The sequence below is a fragment of the Pongo abelii genome, chromosome 3 (assembly GCF_028885655.2).
Source record: "Pongo abelii isolate AG06213 chromosome 3, NHGRI_mPonAbe1-v2.0_pri, whole genome shotgun sequence".
NCBI classification, from domain to species: Eukaryota; Metazoa; Chordata; class Mammalia; order Primates; family Hominidae; genus Pongo; species Pongo abelii.
The window spans coordinates 38,040,748-38,065,862 of record NC_071988.2 but is presented as its reverse complement, the minus strand read 5'-3'; the positions used below and the strand labels follow the sequence as shown (position 1 = coordinate 38,065,862).

Here is a 25,115-nt window from a genome sequence, read left to right as displayed (position 1 = left end):
CATCTCTATGCCGTAGGGGCAGTTAGTATTTGAAGTGGCCTAATCAAGAGGCACAGTTGAGGTGTGTGGCTCTTCGTGTGAAGGTCGTATCATCTACCTCTAGTCACTGCAGTCAGCCGAATTTTACCAAGAGAATCTGACAGTTGTTGCCCAGTCAAATTAGTTTAGATCCATCTGTAACAGGTTCCTAGAAATTAGATATATACAGATTAAATTTTGATAAACACTATCAACTTACTTCCTAAATGATCTTTGTCAGTCTTCCTATTCTCAGTGTTTGAGAATGTCCTGTAGGCTCAACAACCGTGGGCTCTCTTTCTTCTTCTCATTTGCATGTCCTTCTCATTCATTCTGAAAGTACAAATAGTAACATAGTGAAAATATTAACTGATTTGTTGAGCAAATTTCAAATGTTGCATTAGGCATTTTACAAGCACAATTTCATCCAATCCTAACAGCCCTATCAGCTAGTTATGAATTGCTCCTGTTTTACAGACCAGGTAACTGAAGCTCAGAGAGCTTACGTAGCTTGCAAGGAGGGCATAATGGTAAGGAATAAAACAGGAACGTGGACAAAGGCAGTCTGTTCTGAAGCCTGTACACTTAGGCACAAAGATGTCAAAAAGAGAGACAGATTTAATGACAAGGGGCCAGGCTGTAATCCCAGCACTATGGGAGGCCGAGGCTGGTGGATCACCTGAGGTTAGGAGTTTGAGAACAGCCTGGCCAACGTGGTGTAAACCCATCTTGACTGAAAGTACAAAAAAATTAGCCAGGCGTGGTGAGTTCCTGTAATCGCAGCTACTTGAGAGGCTGAGGCAGGAGAATCGCTTGAGGTGGAGGTTGCAGTGAGCTGAGATCACGCCACTGCACTCCAGCTGGGGTGACAAATCAAGACTCTGTCTCAAAAAAAAAAAAAAAAAAAAAAGATTTAATGTCAAGGGTTGCTATTGTTTTAAGAATATTATTTAGTTAGTATTTGACTGTTCAAATGGTATCTCAGGCTTATAATTACAGAGTCTTTTACCCTCTAGCTGTGCAGAAATAAAGACTTATTTTTTAAATGGAAAGTTATTCTTAGGATTTAAGGAGCTTCCTATGAACTCTGGGTGGAGTGGATTCGTTTAATTTCTCACCTGAACTGTCTGCCTGGGAGACGAGTGGAAGTATAATTGCCTCCGTTCTAGAACACAAAGAGAAGACCAACGATTCCCAGTTTCCAAGTGACCAGTTCCAGATTCCAATCAACAGGTTCAGCTCCTGATTTAATATTTGCCCTGATGGTAGTAATTTAGAGGAAGACACAGGTGTGTGTGTGTGTGTGTGTGTGTGTTGTGTGTGACACACACACACACACTCATGTCCCTTATTTAAAAACAGTCAGGGCCAGGTGTGGTGGCTCACGCCTTTAATCCCAGCAATTTGGGAGGCTGAGGCAGGCGGATCATGAGGTCAAGAGTTTGAGACCAGCCTGGCCATCATGGTGAAACCCCGTCTCTACTAAGAATACAAAAATTAGTCGGGCATGGTGGCGTGTGCCTATAATCCCAGCTACTCGGGAGGCTGAGGCAGGAGAATCACCTGAACCTAGGAGGCGGAGGTTGCAGGGAGCCGAGATCGCGCCACTGCACTCCAGCCTGAGCGACAGACCAATACTTCGTCTCGGGGGGAAAAAAATTTCATTAAGGCCAGGCTCAGTGGCTCACGCCTGTAATCTCAGCACTTTGAGAAACCGAAGTGGGTGGATCACGAGGTCAGGAGTTCAAGACCAGCCTGGCCAAGATGGTGAAACCCCACCTCTACTAAAAATACAAAAATTAGCCAGGCGTGGTGGCAGGCGCCTGTAATCCCAGCTACTCGGGAGGCTGAGGCAGAGAATTGCTTGAACCTGGGAGGCAGAGGTTGCAGTGAGCCGAGGTTGCAGTGAGCCGAGGTCGCGCCATTGCACTCCGGCCTGGGCGACAGAGCAAGACTCTGTCTTAAAAAAAACAAAAAAACAAACAAAAAAACCCAGCCAGAATAGGAGTGCAAAGGGAGAGGCAGGATGTGTGTGTTTGTGATGGAAGGGCAGCAATAGCAGTTTGGAGAAGTTGGCCCTGGCCATCATTTCTTGAAATACCAGGAGCCTTTAAAACAGGGGTGCTCAATTTTTTGGCTTTCCTTGGCCACATTGGAAGAAGAATTATCTTGGGCCACACATAAAATACACTGACACTAACAAAACCTGATGAGAAAAAAAAAAATCTCAAAAACATCTCACAATGTTTTAAGAAAGTTTACAAATTTGTTTTGGGCTGCATTCAAGCCATCCTGGGCTGCATTAGGCCCGCGGGCCACAGGTTGAACAAGCTTGCTTTGAAAGATGATGGACAGGCCAGGCGTGGTGGCTCACACCCGTAATCCCAGCACTTTGGGAGGCCGAGGCAGGCAGATCACTTGAGGTCAGGAATTCTAGACCAGCCTGGCCAACATGGGTGAAAGTCTGTTTCTACTAAAAATACAAAAAAAAAACCGGGCGTAGTGGCATACGCACCTGTAGTCCCAATTACTGGGGAGGCTGAGGCAGGAGAATTGCTGGAACCCAAGAGGCGGAGGTTGCAGTGAGCTGAGATCGCGCCATTGCACTCCACGCTGGGCGACAGAGCGAGACTCTGTCTCAAAAAGAAAAAAAAAAAAAAAGATGATGGACAGTTCACAGGGTGCCAGGACCAGCTCTGAAGGGAATGATTTTAGAAGGCTCAGTAAGTTCCATCTGCCCTCTCCTCCCTCCCACCACCATGCACACCTTACCCAACCCTCTTAGCTTCCAAAAGCACCACTTCCCTTTTCACTATTGAAGCAAAATCTCCAGAGGTGGGGCCTTCGGGTCCGTATTTCTCTAAGAGGGCCTGCAGATGAGTTTGATTATCAGCCAGGTTTGCCCGCCTCTAGGGTCAGAGGCGATTTACCGTGAAGCTAATGCATCTGCAGCTTTGGGGCTTTCCAAGTGCTGGCACGAGCCCCCATGCTGTGTTCCTTTGCCACTGAGGTTTGTGAAATCTATGGAGGTACAGCAAGTCCTCACTTAATGTCATCAATAGGTTCTTGGAAACTGCGACCTTAAGCGAAACGACCTATAATGAAACCGATTTTCCCATAGGCTCATAGATAAAAACAAGAATTAAGTTCCCATGGCATATATCTGGTCAGAAGAACATCATCAAACTTCTAAATAAAGACCAAAACACCTCTAATATTAAACACTGAAATAAATGTGAGTTATACATGCATTTAAGAAATATGAATAAAACCGGCCGGGCGCGGTGGCTCACGCCTGTAATCCCAGCACTTTGGGAGGCCGAGGCAGGCAGATCACGAGGTCAGGAGACCGAGATCATCCTGGCTAACATGGTGAAACCCCGTCTCTACTAAAAATACAAAAAAATTAGCCGGATGTGGTGACGGGCACCTGTAGTCCCAGCTACTCGGGAGGCTGAGGCAGGAGAATGGCGTGAACCCGGGAGGCGGAGCTTGCAGTGAGCCGAGATGGCGCCACTGCACTCCAGCCTGGGCGACAGAGCCAGACTCCGTCTCAAAAAAAAAACAAAGGAAATATGAATAAAACAACTGAAATAATTATTTACCTTATTACTCCAGCTCTGAGTTGCAGGTGGTTGAAGCCGGTCCCGGGAGGGCAGGGCAGGGCACACACAGTGGGAACTGGGGCTGGACAGGAGGCCATGCTATGGCAGAGCAACTCACAACCCCCGACACTCACTTGCTCTGGGACCATGTAGATGCCAGTTAACCCAGTGTGCACAGCTTTGGGATGTGGTGGGGACGCAGCGTGTTCGAAGGAAACCCATGCTGATGCGGGGAGGTGTGCAACTCCACATAGGCAGCGGTCTCGGCCAGAAATCCATTTTTTTCTCTCAACGTGATACGGAAACAATGTTGAATGAAACGGTGTTATTTTAGGGCCTGCTGTTCGATATTGAAACTGCACATTGGTTACGACTGCCCTCTCTTTCCTTTCTGACTTCCCCAAGTGTGAAGAGGCCTGGAACAGCTGTGCGCAGTTTGGGGAGGTCATCTAAGGGAATATTAACCTGGAAATTTCATTTCGTTTGGGTTTCACAGGATATATTCGTGTGTTTCACGTCACTTCCATGCTCAGTTCTTGTCAGTTCATCCTGGTGTGGGAATAATACCCAGGGAATACTTTCATCGCCCACTGGGTTGACCTGACCTGATTGGAGACATGAAGCTGGAGGACCAGAGGTGGTATGGTGATAAGAATGTGTCCTGTGACACCTCACCCAGATGTGCCAGTGGAAGAGAAACAAGGATTAACACATGCAGGGACAGAGGCTAACCCAGAGAACACTCTGCCAGGCATCAGGCACGTACAGTGGTAAGCAGGGCACTCAGTTCTCATCAGCATCTGATTCATGCAGAAGTTCTTTCCTGTCAAGAATCTACTCAATAATGCAACACATATAATTAGAAATGAATCATATGAAATAGATTTTATCAGCATTTCTATATTTATAGGGCACAAACCTGTAGCAGTTCTATAAAAGTGAGTAAATCTATGTGTGAAATCATGTATTTTATGAATCTGATTATTAATAACAAGAAATTGTACGCCAGATGTGGTGTTCATGCCTGGCATAAACTTTGGTGTTCATCCTACTGGCATGAACTTTGGGAGGCTGAGGTGGGAGGATTGCTTGAGGCCAGGAGTTTGAGACCAACCTGGGCAATACAGAAAGACTCTGTTTCTACAAAACACACAAAAAAAATTTTAAAAGAAAGAGTAACAAGGATGGGCGTGCTGGCTCACACCTGTAATCCCAGCACTTTGGGAGGCTGAGGTGGGCAGATCACCTGAGGTCAGGAGTTCGAGACCAGCCTGGCCAACATAGTAGAAACCCCATCTCTACTAAAAATACAAAAATTAGCCGAGTATGGTGGCGTGCCTGTAGTCCCAGCTACTTGGGAGTCTGAGGCAGGAGAATAGCCTGAACCCGGGAGGTAGAGGCTGCAGTGAGCCGAGATCACACCATGGCACTCCAGCCTGGGCAATAGAACGAGAGTCCATCTCAAAAATAAAAAGTAATAAAAAATAAATTTTAATAATCCAAGCTAGGGAAAGATTAACTTGTCTTTGTATTCTCTCCATATAAAAAACATTATAAAATTGTTGTCACGGAAAAAGGCTATAAAGGCTACATAGCCAAAAAATATGTAGAAAACAAATATTGTAGAGATGGTTAGGCAAGTCATTAAGAAACATTATGAGATTTGTCTAGATTTTATTATGTTTAACATATCTATCATCTTTTAAAATTTGTAGTTTATTGAGACTTTTTTCTCATTTGATATAAATATAATCATAACTGGTTTCATATTCATATTTTAATATTCTTTTCCTTAAATCTTTTGCTCCTCTCACCTGCCTCCACCAAATAGGTAGGCGTCAGGCCCCACAAAACCAGGACCTGTCCCTGAGTAAATTACTCTGTACTTCTGAAACTTATTTCCAGTGTGACTTCCCACCCATCTCCTTTCCTCCCACCCCTTCCAATAAAGTTGTGTTTCTCCTTGATTTTTTCATTATTCTCACTTAGCAAGATAATCTCTTATTGAATCCCAGCCAACTTGTGTTCCCATGTACTAAATTCTTGTAAAATCAGCAGAGTGATTTTTGCGATGCCTGGCAGGCAAAATACTTGTAAGCATATTATATTGGGTCTAATTAAAAGCTCAAATACAACCAATTGTTCACTCCATTCTTTATTAGGGGAGAGAAGTCTTTAAAAGAAATTAGCCAGATGACGCCTGTCTCATTTCAAATACTCAAATCAGCATTTTGCTCAACCATTTTATTTTTAATAGCAAGGAAGTTCTGACTGGTAAGGTTGAAAGCTTTTGCCTATTAAAAAAAATACAACAGATCGACTGGGCGCAGTGGCTCATGCGTGTAATCCCAGCACTTTGGGAAGCCGAGGCGGGTGGATCAGGAAGTTAGGAGATCGAGACCATCCTGGCTAACACGGTGAAGCCCCGTCTCCACTAAATATAAAAAAAATTAGCCGACCATGGTGGTGGGTGCCTGTAGTCCCAGCTACTCAGGAGGCTGAGGCAGGAGAATGGCGTGAACCTGGGAGGCAGAGTTTGCAGTGAGCAGAGATCGCACCACTGCACTCCAGCCTGGGCAACAGAGTGAGACTCTGTCTCAAAAAATCAAAAACAAAACAAAACAAAAAACAGGTCTAGGCTGGGTTGCACAATGTGACATGGATTTTCACAGTAGTGTAGAAGTGTAAAAAAGCAACTAACATAACTATATGACTAGCATGTGATGGTACTAGATAGACATTTTACAAATGTTTTCTGGTCTAAATTTTTTTTCTGCTGAGAACTGAGTTACTCATGGACAGACTAATGACGACCTTACACTCTGAGCTGAGGTGTAAGTCTCTCTTATTTTCTTTTTTCCCTTCTTTCTTAGTCTCTATTCCCTTTTTCTTATGCCCATGCACACCGGCTTTAATGTGTTTAAGCTGTGACCTTAAATATGCCTGTGTTCTTGTAAAGCATGTAGCTTTGTACATATATGTTTCTAATTTATATGAATGAGGTGTGATATTAATACAATAGTCCCCCATTGTCTCTGGGGGATATGTTCCAAGACCTCCCATGGATACCTGAAACCTCAGATAGTACCAAACCCTATATATACTATGCTGTTTGTTTGTTTGCTTTTATGTTTTTTTGATCTGATAGCCTAGAGGGCTACTAAATTAATAACGGGTGGGTAGTGTAGATAGCATGGATAGGCTGAACAAAGGGATGATTCATGTCCCAGACAGGACAGAGCAGGGCGGTACGAGGTTTCATCATGCTACTCAACATGGCATGCAATGTAAAACTTATGAATTGCTTATTTCTGGAATTTTCCATGAAATATTTTTGGACCGTGGTAACTGGAATTGTGGAAAGCACGAAACTATGGATAAGGGGAAACTATTGTATTTTTTTCTAGTTTTCTTACTCAAGGCTGTTTTTGAGGTCATTGATGTTGATTTACTTGTGTTCTTAGGACAGTCCTTGAATAGATATTGGAAACATCTTCTCCTACTCTGTTAGCTCCTGCTAACTTTTTCTGCTGAAATAAATTAATTTTGATTTAGTCAAACCTATCAAGATTTTGCTATGTGGTTTATACATTTTCAGCCTTGTGGATATCTCTCCCCACTTGGAGCTCACAAGGATGAATGCCTACATTTTCTTCAGCTAGGTTTCAGTTTCTTTCTTTTACACCAGACATCTATCTTTGCATAGGAGATAAGGGAGCAAATCCAGCTTTGTTTTTCCCTAAATAGTGATCCAGTTCTTTTCACATCATTTCCTAAAGCACTTCTGTTTTTCTCCATTAATGTTTGTCACCACCTGTCTTACATCTCAAGAGCCCAGAGGTGCAAGGGTGCACAGTATTTCTCAGTTGTCTGCTCAGTCCTATTGGTCTATTTGTCCCATCTAGTATATTACTCAAACAAAATCCCAGACACATGGAAACTGGATAAAATGCTGCTAAGTAACTCCTGGGTTAAGAAAATCATAAGACAAATAAAATACTTAGGGCTGAGCAGCAGCCCCACCTCAGGACTCTCACTATCCTACATGGCATCTCTGTTTGAATCAGACAGAGGCACCTGCTTTGGACAGTCACAACCTTGAGGGCCTATAAGGAGAGAGCTAGAGGTCCTTTTCTGCAAAGAAAAAGCATTTCTTCCTTTCTACAGAGAACTCTTCTCACCAGCTCATCCAGACCTTATGCAGTGAGCAAAATGGTTCACTCTGTGTGGCTGTTCTGCCTGCATGAATGACAAAATTTAGGGTGCCAAATAAAAGCAGAGCTTAGAAAGACATTTATAACTTGATATGGTTTGGCTCTGTGTCCCCACTCAAATCTCACCTTGAATTGTCATAATCCCCACGTGTCGAGTGGGGCCAGGTGGAGATAATTGAATCATGGGGGCTGTTTCCCCCATACTGTTCTCATGATAGTGAATAAGTCTCACGAGATCTGATGGTTTTATACACAGGAGTTTCCCTGCACCAGCTCTCTTGCCTGCTTCCATGTAATAGGTGACTTTGCCCCACATTCATCTTCTGCCATTATTGTGAAGCCTCCTCAGCCATGTGAAACTGTGAGTCCATTAAACCTCTTTGTCTTTATAGATTACCCAGTCTCGGGTATGTCCTTATTAGCAACGTGAGAACAGACTCATACAGTAAATTTAAATACATTTGGTGCAGCACACCAACATGACACATGTATACCTATGTAACGAACCTGCACATTGTGCACATGTACCCTAAAACTTAAAGTATAATAAAAAACAAACAAAAAAACACAAAAATTCTAAATACATTTCTTAAAAAAACCTCATGAATCGGGTGTTGTCTGAAAAATAAATAAATAAAAAACCCAAGGAAGATTAAAAACAAATGAGTTAGGAATTATCTCAAGAAATTAAAATATATAACAACAATGCAAACTCAAACAAGAAGAAAGAAAATATAAATTAATGTATTAGATACCAACAAACAAACATAAAGCACTTTAGGATATTAATTAAGAAAACATGTGGCTGTTTGAAAAAATTAGGAAGATAGACTTCTGGCGAAACTGATCAAGAAAAGAAGGAAGACATAACTACACAAAATATGTAATAAAAAGGAAAACACCTATAGACCTAGAGATAAAAAGAATTGTAAAATGCTATTATGACTGTTTTATAATAAATATGATAACTTAGATGAACCAGATACATTTCTGGAAAAATATAAAGGGCAACAATTGGTGGAAGAATAAGTAGAATATTTCAATAAAGTAATGATTATTTTAAAACCTCAAAGGGTAAGCAAGCACCCCCTCTGCCCAGAATTTGGCCCAGTTTTTCAGAGGAATCTTACCAAACTTTCAAGGAAGAATACCTGCCTTTTATAAGATGTTCCATAAAATCGAAAGAGTGAAAGTTGCCCAACTCAATTGAAATGATCTATATAAACAGACAATGGCCAGGGTATACATAAAAATAGAACTCTGCCCCACAATCTGCAGCAACTAGCCCAGGAGGCTAACCCGTTACTTACAATAACCAGCCTAGAAAACCAGCCGGCAATCTACAAATTAGACTTGGAGGAAGTCAGACCACTATCTCTAGCAAATAGTCCAGGAAACCAAACAACAACCCCTGTAACAATCAGTCCAAAATAGCCAGGACTTGATTAATAATTGACAGCTTCCCTAATTTTTTTTTTTTTTTTTTTTTTTGAGACAGAGTCTTACTCTGTCACCCAGGCTGGAGTGCAATGGCATGATCTTGGCTCACTGCAATCTCTGCCTCCTTGGTTCCAGAGATTCTCCTGCCTCAGCCTCCCAAGTAGCTCAGATTACAGGCACCCACCATCACGCCTGGCTAATTTTTGTATTTTTGTAGAGATGGGGTTTCACCATGTTGGCCAGGCTGATCTTGAACTCCTGACCTGAGGTGATCTGCCCGCCTTGGCCTCCCAAAGTGCTGGGATTACAGTGTGAGCCACCGCGCCCAGCTAACATCCCTGATTTTTGTTCCTGTTTCCAACCTACGACCAACCAGAGAAAGCTAAATATGCACCCTAACCAATCACATAGGATACCCTGCTTTGAGTTAACCTGCTTCCCCAGGCTAACAGCCTCCAATAAGGGCTTACCTGTAGCCTTCCCTTTTTCTGCTCTGAAGCTTTCTCCCTCTTTTCCCTGCCTTTGAATCTCTGTCAAAATGCAAATGCTGGTGGCTGACTCCATTACTAGCAAGCTCTGAATTAATTGCCTTTGTTCTCATCTGGTTGGTCTTCATTCATTTGCACACGGTTTATGAAGCTAATGAAACCTTACAAGCTCATTTCAGTTATTCCCATGGATATAAAATCCTAAATAAAACATCAGCTAGCCAAATTTTACATTGTATTAAAACGACATATTTATATATCCTGTGAACAAGCAAGCTTTATACAAGAAATGCAAGGATGGTTCTACATTAAAAAAAAACTATCACTGTCATTTATTATAATGGTCTAAAGGAGAAAAATCCTATATCTAAATAGATGCAGAAAGAGCGTTTGTTAAAGTTCAATACCTATTTACACGAAAACACTCAGAAAACTAGAAAAACACAGGAACCAGTTTTACCCAGGTAAAGGTTATACGACAAAAATCCTATAACAGAAATCATGGTTATTGGAGCCATTTTAGACACACTTCCATGAAGATCACTATAAGACAGGATGCCAGATGGTCGCTACTAATGCTAAATATGGTGTTGCATAATTTAGCCAATACCATAAGAAACGAGAAAAGCATAAAAGAAATGAAGGTTGGGGGGGTTGGGGGAAAATTAAATAGTTATTACTGTAGTTATTACAGGTGTTAAAAACAATAACAGCAAAGCAATAGCATCATCAGGCAAAGTAATAGAATTAATTTGACAGCTCAGCCTGTTTGCCAGATACAAGATGCTATTATAAAACCAATAATGTTCCTCTATACCAGAAACTAGAAAATATAATAGAAATCAAGAAGGAAGGGCAGACTTACTCTAAATATTTGTGGGACCTGGGGCAAGAATACAAGGGAAAATACCATTGTGTATTTAAATATCTACAATTTGAAATCAAAGCTATTTAAAATAAATTATAAATTTATTTACACATTTGTACATTCAATAATAATATCTATCAGCAAGCTCACCATTTGCTTGTCTCACTATACTAACATCTGAAAGAGGAGGCAGGCGGCCGTTTCTTTCTACCTCTGTGCCAGTTGGCATATGTCTAGGTCAGGTTCCCTGGAAAGACATTCTGAGACAGAGATTTGCATGCACGTGATTTAAAGCGGGGGGAAATATCTGCAATAAAGAAGTCTTGCATGAAAGTGAGGGGAACAGGATTGGGCAGAGGGAGAAGCTAAGAAGTTTTATTTATTTTTTGGCAAAAATAAAATATTAAATGTTTTAATACAAATAAAACCACTTACAATTCTAGTATTTAGTATTTATCTAGTTGTCGATGTAAAAATTCAATACCATGCTTCATGCAGGTTATGCCTGACCCCTCATTTTTCTTATTTGTCTAGTTTTCAGCAGTTTGATTATGATGTATCTGGGTAGAGATTTCTTTGGGTTTAATCTTTTGGGAGTTTGCTGACCTTCTTGAATCTGTAGTTTTTTTTGATCTTTCAACAAATGTGAGGAATTTTCAGACATTATTTCTTCAAATTTTTTTTAGCCCTGCACTTTCTTCTCCTTCTTTGGAACTCCGAATGTTAGATCTTTTGATATTGTGCTACAGGTCCCTAGCCTGTGTTCATTTTTTTTCAATCTATTTTTCTCTCTGTTGTTCAGATTGGATAATTTGCATTGATCTATCTTCATATTACTCTTTCCTCTGTAACCTCCATTCTGTCATTAAGCCCATCCAGTGGGTTTTTTATTTTGAATATTATACTTTTTGGTTCTAAAATCTCCTTTTGATTCTTTTTTGTGTCTTGTATTTCTAACTCAGATTTTCTAGTTTTCCAGTTATTCCAGGAGTGTTCATAATTGCTTTTAGGAGAATTTTTATAATAGTTACTTTAAAACCCTTTTCAGATAATTCTAACGTTTCTGTCCTTTGAGTGTTAGTGTCTGTTGATTTCTTTTCTCATGCAAGGTAAGATTTTCCTGGTTCTTGCTATGCTGAGTAATTTTGGATTATGTCTTAGAAACTCTGTGTGTACTGTTATGAGACTCTGGTTCCTGTTTCAATCTTCTATTTTAGCTGGCCATCCACCCATTTAGATTTAGAGCACACATCCTGGCCCATTTTTGTGGGCTGTGGTTTGAATGTTAACTTAAATTTTCAAGCTTTGTAGTACGATTCTGGTCAGCCATAGTGTGCACAGAGGCCAGTTTGAAACATGGTGATATTCCATGCTGTAGTTCAATTCTCAAAGCTTCTTCTGTGTTGATTCTGGTCAGTTTGATGCTTGGGCTACCCACAGATGAGCCAGGGACTTCAGACGTGGGTTTAAAATATCTTTTCCTTCTGCTCCCTGCTCTCTACAATCCTCTCCCTCATTCTATAATTGAAAGCCAGTGTGGTGGCTTATGTGCAGTAATCCCAGCACTCTGGGGGGCCAAGGCAGGCGGATCGCTTAAGCCCAGGAGTGCGGGACCAGCCTGGGCAATATAGCAAGACCCTTCATCTCTCATTTAAAAAATTTTTTAAAAACACTGTTGGCTGGGTACGACGGCTCAGGCCTGTAATCCCAGCACTTTGGGAGGCCGAGGCGGGCGGATCACGATGTCAGGAGTTTAAGACCAGCCTGGCCAATATGGTGAAACCCCGTCTCTATTAAAAATACAAAAATTAGCTGGGCATGGTGGCGGGTGCCTGTAATCCTATCTACTAGGGAGACTGAAGCAGAAGAATCACTTGAACCCTGGAGGCGGAAGTTGCAGTGAGCCGAGATCGCGCCACTGCACTCCAGCCTGGGTGACAGGGCGAGACTCCATCTAAAAAACAAAACAAAACAAAACAAAAAACCACTTTTATACTCCAGGTAAACACCGTAAGAGGTGCAGCACCCCCCTCACCCATTGTCCAAAAGACCAGGAAAAGAATGGCTCTGTAGGCTGGACCCCTTTGATATAACTGTTATAGTCAGCCAGGTGCAGTGGCTCATGCCCAGAATCCCAGCACTTTGGGAGGTAATTAGGAGAAGGAATAGTGTGGAATGAATCCATTTATTAATATTGTGACTGGAACCCTCTTCCAGATACCCATTTCCTTAGGGCTTTGATTAATCCTATTATGTCTTTAAACATACTTATAGTGTTCTGACAGTTCTACCATAGGAAATTCTGGTGTTGTGGTCTTTGCAGCATCTGTGCTCTCGCTTATAATATATGTTTCTTTATGAGTTTTGTTAGCTTGGCTTTTGAACTTAAATCAAAGTAGAGCTTTCTCTGTGAAAACTCTCTGTGTCATGGGTTAAATATGTTCTTCCAGCAGTGTTTTGTGTTTGCTTATGTTCAGAGATTTATGTAGAGGGTCTCAGTTTTAACTCTCCATCTCATTCAAAGCCAGGACTTGTCTTCTGTCCCTCTATGACTGCTAAACCCAATCCCCTGCACAGAACAACAACAGAAACCTTAAGTATAAATCTAATTAAATATGTCCATAACCTATACACAAAACCTATAAAAACACTGATGAAAGAAATCAAAGAAGACTTAAATAAATGGAGTACTAGACCATGTTTTTACATTGAAAGATTCATTTGTTCTATAAATTCAGTGTAATCCTAAGCAAAATCCCAGCAGGCTTTTGTTTTGAAAGACTGATAAACTGGTCCTAAAATTTAAATGGAAGCCCAAAGGAGCTAGACAACCAAAATAATTTTTAAAAAGAATAAGGAAGTTAGCGAATTCATACTAATTTGAAGACTTGTTGTAAAGCTACTGTAATTAAAATAGTGTGGTCTTGGTGAAAAGATAGACACATAGATTAATGGAACGCAACAGAGAATCCAGAAACTGACCCACACATGTATGGTTAGTTGATTTTTTGACAATCATGCAATATCAATTTAATGGAGAAGGAATAGTCTTTTCAATAAATGGTGCTGGGACAATTGGACGTACCTTAATTCATAAATTATATCTATGTGCAAAGATTAAGCCCAAACAGATCATAGATGTACATGTAAAGCCTAAAACCATAAGAAATCTAGAAGGAGAAAATAGGAGAAAATGTATGTGGCCTAGGGTTAGGGAAAGATTTCTTAGAACACAAAAATTATGATTCATAAAAGAAAAAATTGATAAATTAAACTTTATCAAAATTAAAAATATCTTCTATTTACAAACCACTGTTAAGAAAATGAAAAGACAAACCACAGACTGGGAGAAAATATTAGCAAAACATGACGCATATCTACAATGTGCAGAGACTTCTCAGAATGTAATAATAAGAAAACAAACAACCCAATACAAAAATGTGCAAAGGATTTTAAGAGATTCTCCACTAAAGAAGATTCAAGGCTGGCAAATAGACACATGAAAAGATGCTCATCATAAATGAAGGAAATGCAAATTAAAACCACAATGAGATACTGCCCCACCTATTCGGTTGGATAAAACAAAACAAAACACTTGACAATACCAAGTGTGGGTGAGGTTGTAGAATACCTTGGAATTCTCATACATTGCTGGTGGAAATGAAAAATGGCATAGCTGCTTGGAAAAGAGTAGGGCAATTTGTTAAAGAGCTAAATATTTACTTAGCACACAATATAGCAATCCCACTCTTAAGTATTTACCCAAGAGTAAGGAACACAAAACCCAAAAATTGAACACAAAAAAGGTGAATAATATCTGCACATGAATATTTATGGTGGCTTTATTCATAATTGCCTCAAATTGAAGATAATCCAGATATTCTTCCACCGGTAAATGTATAAGCGTATGGTTGTATATCCTTATTCAATAATTAAAAGGAACAAGTTACTGATACATGTAACCACATAGATGAATCTCAAATATACAATGTGAAACAATAGACACCAGACTCAAAAAGGTGACACACACATATATAAGAGGTGAAAGTACAGGGAAATAAAATAGGCCTGGAGGATGGGTGAATATAAAGGAGCCTGAGGGAATTTTAAGGAAGGATGGAATTGTTCTATGTCTTCATTGTGATGATATGACTGAATGTACACTAAAAAGAATGATTTTTATCTAAATGATACAATTCACCTGACATAAAAAAAAATAAATCGAGACCAGGCACAGTGGCTCACACCTGTAATCCCAGCACTTTGGAAGGCCAAGGTGGGTGGATTTCTTGAGTCCAGGGTTTCAAGGCCAGCCTGAGCAACATGGCGAAACCCCATCTCTACAAAATATACAAAAATTAGCTGGGCATGGTGGCAGGTGGCTGTAGTCCTAGCTGCTCAGGAGGCTAAGGTGGGAAGATCACTTGAGCCCAGGAGGCAGAGGTTGCAGTGAGCCGAGATGACACCACTGCCCTCCAGCCTGGGCAACAGACTGAGACGGAGTCTGAAAAAAAAAATTATATATATATATATATATATATGTATATACACATATACACATACACATATACATATATACATATGTAGACATATATTCATACACATATAAGTATATATACATATATAAGTGTATATATATACGAGAGTATATATATGAGTATATATATACGAGAGTATATATATGAGTATATATACTCATACATATATATATGTATGGGATGCCCAGCTAATTTTTGTATATTTTGTATATTACAGGTGTAATCCCACATATAAATGTACGTATACATATATACAAATATATGTACTTATGTATCGCAAACCACTTATTTATAGAAACCAGCAAATTTCCCCCTTCCTTTACCCATTGGGGATTTCTGGCTTTGCAAGTACTGAAGAATTAGCAGTATTTTTCTAGTGAAGGGGTGGATGAGTGCGACCTGGGATGGAGGGGGAGGGTATCCCAGCAGACGGCTCAGTGCAGTAAAAGTATGAAAAAAATTCAACCCATAGCATACCTGGGTTGAATTTTGAGAGGAAGCATGAAATGGCCTGAGGGCCACCCAGGCCAGAGACCCATATAATAGTTAAGACAGCAGGCTCTGGACATAGGTGGCCTGAATTTGAAGCTGGTTCTTCTGCTTCCTATCTTTGTGACCTTGGGTAAATTACTTAATCTGTATGTTCCCCAATTTCCATCTGTAAAAAGAAAATGATAATAGTTACATGCTTTACAGTGTTGAGAATTAAACTAATTAATGCCTGCAAATTGCTTAGAATAGTGCGAAGTATATAGTAAGTGTTCACTTAATGTTAGCTATTGGTACCCATTTGCTCATTCAACACACCTTCCCTAGCACACTTTCCAACACACACCCAGGCATGCTTTGTGCCTGGTGCTGGGGATTGGACACTGGACACCCAGAAGAGAATCATATTACGGTGATCTGAGATCTAGGGAGGGAGGGAGACAGATGGGCAGACTGACCATGCAGGGTGATAAGTGTGGAAAATTGAGGGAAACTCAAGTATTATGTGGTTACAGAAAGAAGTAGGGAGAGAGGGCAAGACGCGGTGGCTTACGCCTGTAATCCCAGCACTTTGGGAGGCCGAGGCAGGCGGATCATGAGGCCAGGAGTTCAAGACCAGCCTGACCAACATGGTGAAACCATGTCTCTACTAAAAATACAAAAAAAAAAAAAAAAAAAAAAAAAGCCGGGTAGGGTGTGCACCTGTAATCCCAGCTACTCAGGAGGCTGAGGCAGGAGAATCGCTTGAACCTGGGAGGTGGAGGTTGCAGTGAGCCGAGATCACGGCACTACACTCCAGCCTGGGTGACAGAGCAAGACTCCGTCTCAAAAAGAAAAAAAAAAAAAAAAGAAGAAGTAGGGAGAGAGTATCTCTGCAGAGAGGGTGAGTAGAGTTCATTCAAGGAAAGCTCAAAGAATAGGTAACTTTTGAGTGGGATTTCGACAAATGAGTAAGAGTTTTGTAACTCCCCGAATGCCTTGTGCACCTATCAAACTCACTGAGTATGGGAAGTGTTTGAAGGTTCTTAGAAAAAAACAGGAAAATGAAAACAAAAGTTTAACGATAAACGATGAGGCTTTAAAGGGGGTAGGACTGAATTAAGAAGAACCAGCTTCAGTACAGTGAGGAACATGGAAGGATTCTAAGCAGAGGGGCGTAACATGGTCAGCTCTTAGTTTGGGAAAGATGGCTTTGGTGTCTGGTGGAGGAGAATGATTGAAGTGGGAGAGTGAAGACACTTCTGTGCTAGCCCCAGTGAGAAACACAGGAGCTCAATGGCAATGGACAGAAGGGAAAAGACCCAGAAGTGGCCTCAGAAGCGATTAGCTGGCTGTGATGGGGTGAGAGAGAGGTTAGGGTCAGAGATAGGAGCAGAACTCAGGCTCACCTATTCCTTAAACTGAGATGGAGCACCAATTTCTCTGAGGGGCCTGTTGGGCACCCAAGAATGGAAATAAAAGAAATTCTTGAGTTCCTTTAAGGGGAATTCCAGGCACCTAGCTAGCCATGAGAAGTAAATGAACAACTTGATAAGCAAGAAGGTAATAGTAGCATTAAACAATAGCCAAGGAAGTTAGAGTTACAAGATGTTTGGTTCCCTGTAAAAACTAAAGATAACATTTTAACTCACGTCCCTCAGTTGCTTTTCAGAAACCCAGAACTCCACAAAATGGAAAATGCCATCTGCTGACATGTAGACCTCAGATAAGGGGGAACTAAGGACTGAGCTCTGACCACAGCTCTTTGTTCTAAAGTTCTTCCTGAGGATCCTGGAGGAAGTCACGCCCATGGGCCAGACCCAATATTCGTTTCTGCTGACCCCAAGTCTTCAGATAAATCTTCCCTTCCTTAATCAATTGCAAATCAGAAAATCTTTGAATCTCCCTATGACCTGTACAGCCCCACTTCAAGATATCCCATCTTTTTAGGCCAACCCAATGTATAAACTCCATGGATACATTTAAGATTTTGCTTATAACTTTTGCTTTCCTGAAATTTACCTTTGCCTTTAAAAATCCTTGCTTAATTAAAAGTCACGGGGAAGGTTGGGTTTTAAGCATGAGCTGCCCAGTTCTCCTTGCTTGGTGCCCTGCAAATAAATGCCCTCCTTTCTCCTGCTGCAAAACCTTGGTGTGGATGTTTGGCCTTACTGCACTGGACTAGCGGACTCTAGCTTGGTTCAGAAACAAACTACCATCTAACAATGTCTTCATAAAGACGAGCAAGTCCCAGCTCAGCCATGAGGATCTCATTCTGGTGGTGAATGTGTGGGTGGGATATTATTTTAGTTGAGGGATCACATGAACATAGCTTTGGAGGTGTGTAACTGACAGGCAAGCTCTTGTACTTTGCAGCAGGAGGTGATACCTCTTCTGGAACAGATCAGCAAGGCTTGAAAGTCCCCAAGAGCCACCTCTCTGGGTTCTTTAGACACCAAGTCCTTAGACTGATGGAGTTCCTGAATCATGAGAAAAGGAAGAAACATCGAATGCATTAAGTGTATGCAGTGTGAAATAGCCATGATCCAGGAACCTGAAGATCCAGCTTCCGTTTTCTATTCTTAACCCCACCACTCAGGGTGCCTGTAGGGAATGCAAAACCAGAGATATAATGAGCAGAAGCTCTCAAACCAATAAGCATATCTGGACTTGGTGAGAATCAACCTCCCACTTCCCCATAAGTTTAAAAATAATTCTAATTTACAGCACGTGTTATTCTAATTTCGGAGTCACTCTCTCTACATACTGCACTATTACTAACTAGTGTGACTATGATCTGCTCAGACAATAGGAAATGGTAACAGGTTCCGTTTACATTCTTAAAATGAATGTACACTCGTTGTTGAGTTTTATGCATACACACCAGTAAGTCAGATCTCTAGTAGTTTAACTTTTACATGTATATGTGTATGTATTTACTTCCATCTCAATCCATTGTTTTGAATTGCGCGATCATTAGGCTGAGACCGTTCCCATGCCTTTGGTTCCTGTGTAAGCAAACCAAAGCCCAAATCAGAGTGAATGATCATAGCCTAGGGAAACAATCTTAACCAATCAGAAACTGCCAACTAACCTCTAACTACAAACTTTCGACTTCAACCATCAAATAATTTGTTTTGCTTCCGAGAACAGCTTATTCAGTCTCCTTGAATCAGGCAACTGTTTGCAACTGGTACTGCCAGATTCATGAATTGCTGTCTGCTCAAATAAACTCTTTTAAGATTATAATGTGCCCAAGTTTATCTTCTAGCACCATCCTTCCCTGAACACAGCCATTTCTTCTCTTTCAGATTAGAATTAATAACTTGGCTCCCAGTAAGCCTCCTAATCCTGCTTTCTTAACCTGATAGCATTTAAAATATAGTCATCCCTCGGTATGCATGGACCCCCAGGGACACCAAAATCCTCAAATGCTAAAGTCCCTTACATAAAATGGCATAGTATTTGCACAACTGATGCACATCTTCCTGTATATTTTAAATTCTCTCTGGATTTTATACCTAATACAATGTAAATGCAATGTAAATAGTATTATACTGTGTTCTTTTTATTTATATTATTATTGTAGTGTTTTTTTATTTTTCCTGAATATTTTCTATTCGCCCTGGGTTGAATCTGCAAATGCGGAACCCGTGGACACAGAGGGCTGACTGTAATGGGAAATGGTTATGCATTTTTTTTTGTTGTTTGGACCATCTTAACTTTGTTCAACCATTTTCCCCAAATAATTTAGTTTCTCATAGAATCCACATTTGTTACCATCCTGATCATTCACCTGGGCAGAATTCAGCTTGTAACAATTCTTCCTAGAAGGATGGATCTTATTTTGAACTCAGCAAGTGTCAAATCATGCATAAGAAATATAATGAAAGGATTGGCTGGGCACAGTGGCTCACGCCGGTAATCGCAACACTTTTGGAGGCTGAGGCGGGTGCATCACCTGAGGTCAGGAGTTCGAGACCAGCCTGGCCAACATGGCGAAACCCCGTCTCTACTAAAAATACAAAAATTAGCTGGGCATGGTGGCGCATGCCTGTAATTCCAGCAACTACAGGGGCTGAGGCAGGAGGATCGCTTGAACCTGGGAGGCAGAGGTTGCAATGAGCCAATAACGTGCCACTGCACTCTGGCCTGGGCAGCAGAGCTAGACTCTGTCTCAAAAACAAACAAACAAACAAAAAGAAATATAGTGGAAGGATTACAGCCAGTCAACTGGACTAATTCAAGCCAATATTCCATTAGGATTTATAGTCATATACACTTGCTTTTGATCTTGCAATCAACTATCTCGGTATAAAAACAGAGAAGTTCCCCAGAGAAGGCTGGAGAGTGCCCCAGAGGCTGAATTTAGCCTTCTCCCAACCTCCTTCCATCTCCAACCTGTGAAAGTAAGTCATGTGGGAAGTGCCGGCCAGACATTATCTTGTGTTTTGCTAAGATGAAGTCCAGGCTGGAGGAAACTGCTGAGATCTAACAAGCTAGCCTCAGTTTCAATTACATTGCAGGGATGCAGAGGGAAGAGGAGAGGTAATTACATTTTGCCTTAAACAAAAGAACTCTAAATCCTTGGCTGGGTGCAGTGGCTCATACCTGTAATACCAGCACTTTCTGAGGCCAAGGGGGGTGGATCACTTGAGGTCAGGAGTTTGAGACCAGCCTGGCCAACATGGTGAAAACCCATCTCTACTAAAATTACAAAAATTGGCTGGGCGCAGTGGTGTGCGCCTGTAGTCCTGGCTACTCAGGAGCCTAAGGCAGGAGAATCACTTGAACCCAAGAGGCGGAGGTTGCAGTAAGATCACAACATTGCACTCCAGGCTGGGCAATACAGCCAGACTGTCTCAAAAAAAAAAAAACAAAAACAAAACAAAAACTCAACTCTAAATCCCTATTGGAAACTACTTCTTCTTCATGTGATGCTGGAGAATGCAGTGTCCATGAACATGGTTACTAAAGGCTTGAAAAATAGTACTTTTATCCAGAATTACTTACTTTAATGCGTTATTGTTCTGTTCTTCGTTCCCCACTCCCCAACATGAGAGTCTTGATATTTTACTCTAAAAGTTTAAAGTATTATACACGTGTCTTTTAATACAAAACACTGCAAGTTCTTTTTGGAAGCAGGCGGGGGTCATAAATAACAAATACCCAAAGTATTTCAAGAGTGAACTAGGTGAGTTTGTACATTTTTGCTGGATTGTCTGCAGTTTTATGATTTCAGCCTAGAAGACTTCCTGTTGGCTATTTTCAGAAAACCAGGGACAAAGCTTGAGGGCTGAGTTAATTCCGTTAGTTCATCTTCCAGTTAGATCTATTTTTCTGTCCCTCCATCAACAATAACTGCCCATCAGAGTAAGTAAAGTTCTAAGCGAGGGTTCTTACATTGCTCGGTAAGTTTTGCTCTAGTGATCACTGCATAGGAAGTAATCACATGATCACATTTAATATTCTGATGGTTTTATTAACAAGTATATAATATATATTGCATACTGTATATAGTATATGAGGACTGTACAGTACAAATTTATGTTCACAGTTTGACATGACAAAATGTCATTACTGAATTCCCATTGGACTACAGAGTAGAAACAGAGAAGGTACATTAAACATTCACATCTTTAGTAAGAAAGATTACCAAAATGTTTCAGTATCTGCAAGTATACTAATGCATGCTAAAAACCTTTACCCATTCAGTCTTATTAGCTTATAAAATATATTACACTTTATTAAAAATTTCTGCATAGTTTATACAAGTATTAAAGTACTGTAAATGTAATAATCCTGCTATATTTGCAGGTATGGTTTAAGAGATGCTAAGCAGAAAGATTATTTTGACCCTCTAACACTAAGTACATAACAGAAAAAAAGTGCTAGTATTTGTAAAACAATATTGTTGTAGCCCTCGTTTAATGCATGTAAAGATGGCTTTGTAAATGTATTGTTTAGGTGAATTTGCGATCATTTAGCAATTGTTAACCTTGACCAAGAAGAGAATAAAGACAGCTCGGAGCAACTTCATGTATGACAGCAATTCCTTCAAGACAACTGTATATTTTCAAACCAAATTATTTTAAAACCTTAGATCTTTCAGATTGTCTTTACAACAATCTAATCAGGAATGATGCGCATATATACAGTATCAGCAAAATAGTCTTTCAAATTCCACATTAGTGCAATACTGATAGTGCAGATGGGTGTTTAATAAAATATACATATACATATATAGTTCCCCTGTAATTCTGTTCCGAGGCTCTTGAAACTTCTGTGTATTTAGCATCTCCCCAGTTGAACATAGCTATGCTGCTAACATTCTCCAAACCAAGCAATTTAGAATGTTAATGCCCATTTATGATGTAGATTCACATAACTCTAAAGTACGATGGATTCTGATTCTTCTGACTTCTCTAGGATGACACTTGGGTAACAAATGAAGCAACTCTATAACAAACAGAATTTACATAATAGCAACTTCATGTTTACAAATCATTCTCATCAATTTAAAATATTGCGATTGAAATCACCATTGATAGTAACATGACACACATCATTAAAACATGTTCAAGGGCATCTAATCTTGTATTTGAGGTCTTCCACAATAACAGCTAAAAATGACTAAGAGGCTAAATTTCTCAACTATCATAGTAAAATACAAATATATATATAAGAAAAGTTTGGTAAGGGCCAATTGGTAATGAAAGCATATTGACCAGCATGGGAATAGAGAATGACCGCTCTGGGTTGCTTTTGTTCCAGAGTTAAAATGGATCTTTGTTAAATGAACTGTTAACACAATCTAAGCAAGCTGAACAGCAACGTTAAGAGTCTTTGCAAGGTTTTGCTTAAAATCTTTTGAACAAAATTTAAATATGCCACAGCAAATGCATCAATTCCATGAGATGCCCATGAGGCTATTCACTGAACTCAGGCTCAAAGCTCATCCCAGATCAATCTGATCCTTTCTTGCCCTTTCCCCACTTCTCTAGGGATTGGAACACACATAAACTGGTTACCTCGGTCAAAACAAAAAGATTTTCCTTGCGTTCCGTCTTGATTCTTGTGTGTTGTGAAAGAACCATCTCAAGAAATGAACACTTTGCCACGAATATGACTAAGCATTTACAATACAGACAATATCTACTTTTCAAAGAGCCATTTTATCACTCAATTCATGTCATACTTGCAAAAAAGAAAAAATTCAGCTGAAAAAAAAAATTCTCTTTGCCTTTAGCTGAAAAACAAAACAAAACAAAAAACAGCCCAATTAGGATGTTTTAATATCCTAAAGAAATTTTGCAGTGCTTTAAAAAAAGGAAAATCAAACCCAAGTGCCAAGATAACACATTTCTTTGCATTTCTCAACTACATTTCTTTACAGCTGGTTCACAGGGCGGATGAGTGGGACCTCTTAGCCTCTTAGGTGCACAGTCCCTACAACTTTTATTAACATAGTGCCATCAAAGTAAGCTCCCCACACAATTCACAGGCCTCCGGAATCACTCATTCACAGATGTTTTAAAAATGATCAAACAATGTATTCCTCCCAGTTAAAGTTGTGTTGGATCCTGAGTTGTGGCTGGGATGAATCTTCAGGATTTCATTCTTCTCTCTTCTCCTCCATTCTTGATGAAGGGGAATTTGGTTATATGCACCCACATTTAACTACTGTTGCTCACTTTCTTCAAATTCAGGACCAATGACATTTCTATGTATCAATTATTTTTATTGGCATTTAGACTCTGGTGCTCAAAAGCCTGCTTTTGAATAACTTCCCCCAATAATGGTGCTATTTATCTTCAACATAAACACGAGCCATTATTTTCAGTTTGTTCTGACACTGAAATAGTGATAGGAAATTGCCAACTCTAACAGTAAACTTTTGGGAATTTTTGAGCTACATATATGAATCCCTGATCTGTGGTTTTCTATATTTTTTCATAAATTCCCAAAATAAAGGTATGTGTGCTTCACAACTAGTTATATTTACAAATAGTGTCACTCAGGTCTTAATTGAATCAATCCATTAAAGCATTAGCAGATGCTTTATGGTATGTGTCATGAATACAAATGACAGCCAATTTGGCACCTTAACAGCTCACACAGAAGAGTTTCTGTATAAAAGCTATGTGATTAATTTGATAAGGGAATACAAGTACCACTCAACATTTCCCTGTTTACAAAAAAAGCTGTAAGCAGATTGGGTAAAAGAAGAACCATCCGTACTCTTACCCAAAAGATTTCTTACCATTACTGGGCAAATATTCCACGGAGTCCCTACTATCAATGTTTGATGATCTCATATTAAGGACATTGTAGGAATGGAGACAGTTGCATGGATAACCCCATCAGTATATGGCTTTGCAGCATGGTTCTGCAAAGCTGAGTATGCACAGAGACTGAAGCTCTGGGAATGCTGCACACAGCTAACAAAATGTCGAAACCTCACTGACAACCCCTAGCCCAGGAGGAATTGCCTCTTCTGCTCCCCCCTGCTAAATGGCCCTCTCCTCCGACTCCATGCTATGAAAACACAGCACCCTTCCCTTGAACTGCTACACATCACCCACCTAGATTGAAAGTTTGGGCTCATCTCCCATTGGTGGCAAAGACCTCCATATGAGCTGCAGGCACAAAGGAGGGCAAAGAACTTGATTCAGATGAAGTCTAAGATCCAGGTTGACAAGATTTGTGAAGAATGACGGAAGAGGTGACTGCACTAGCTTGAAATCTTGCTGTACTTCTAGCTAACCGGTGCAAGGGGCCACACTTGTTTTCACTGTCAAGCATAAAATATTATCACAGGACAGAGGTAAGAATGTCTCTGGCAAGGACTAGCAGTCTGGATACTGTATTTCTAATACATTTACTCTGACATTCTTTTGAGGAATACATGGAGAACTGACAATTGGTTATGTTAGTTTACATGTTCCCTTGTTCTTATTACATTAAACCTATCTATAAGAAGGGTTTGCTTAGCATCCCCAGAAAAAAAAAAAAAGTGTTCACATTCTTTAGGTCTGACCCGTGGTAAGGAGAGGGAGGATTAGAGAACGTCTACTACTGACCATATGGAAGTTTTGGATGATATAAATTCAGAGATTCAGACCAGCTGAATCAAATTAAAATGTACATGTAAAAAATGTGTTAGATAATGGGAGGCAGGACAGAGAGAGAGCCAGGTGAGTGGGGAGTCACGCTGAGGCAGGACACAGAGGCAATCAGACTAGCATGTGGCGTTTCCTATGGAGGGCAAGATGGTCAGAACGGGAGAAGCTGCGGTCACAGTCCGGGCACTGGAAAGGTTTGATTCCAGTATGTTTTCGGAAATGTCTTGTTAGTTCATCAGACCGAGCAAACTTCCATGTGCACCCTTCCCATGTGCATTTGTAGGGTTTTTCTCCTGCAAAAGAAAAAAGAAAAGAGCTTTTTTTTTTTTCTGTAAAGGTAGTAAAGATCTT

At 40.4% G+C, this 25,115-nt stretch overlaps 1 protein-coding gene across 2 annotated transcripts in view; it reads right to left on the bottom strand.

The window, feature by feature from the left end:
• Positions 1-21,100: 21,100 nt before the first annotated feature.
• Positions 21,101-25,115, bottom strand: part of KLF3 (KLF transcription factor 3) — a 36,881-nt gene continuing 32,866 nt past the window's right edge. For both annotated transcript variants that reach the window (XM_002814662.5, XM_063723375.1), the window contains one exon: positions 21,101-25,057. In XM_002814662.5, the coding sequence (XP_002814708.1) occupies positions 24,876-25,057 (182 nt within the window). In that variant the 3' untranslated portion in view covers positions 21,101-24,875. The remainder of the gene's footprint in view (positions 25,058-25,115) is intronic.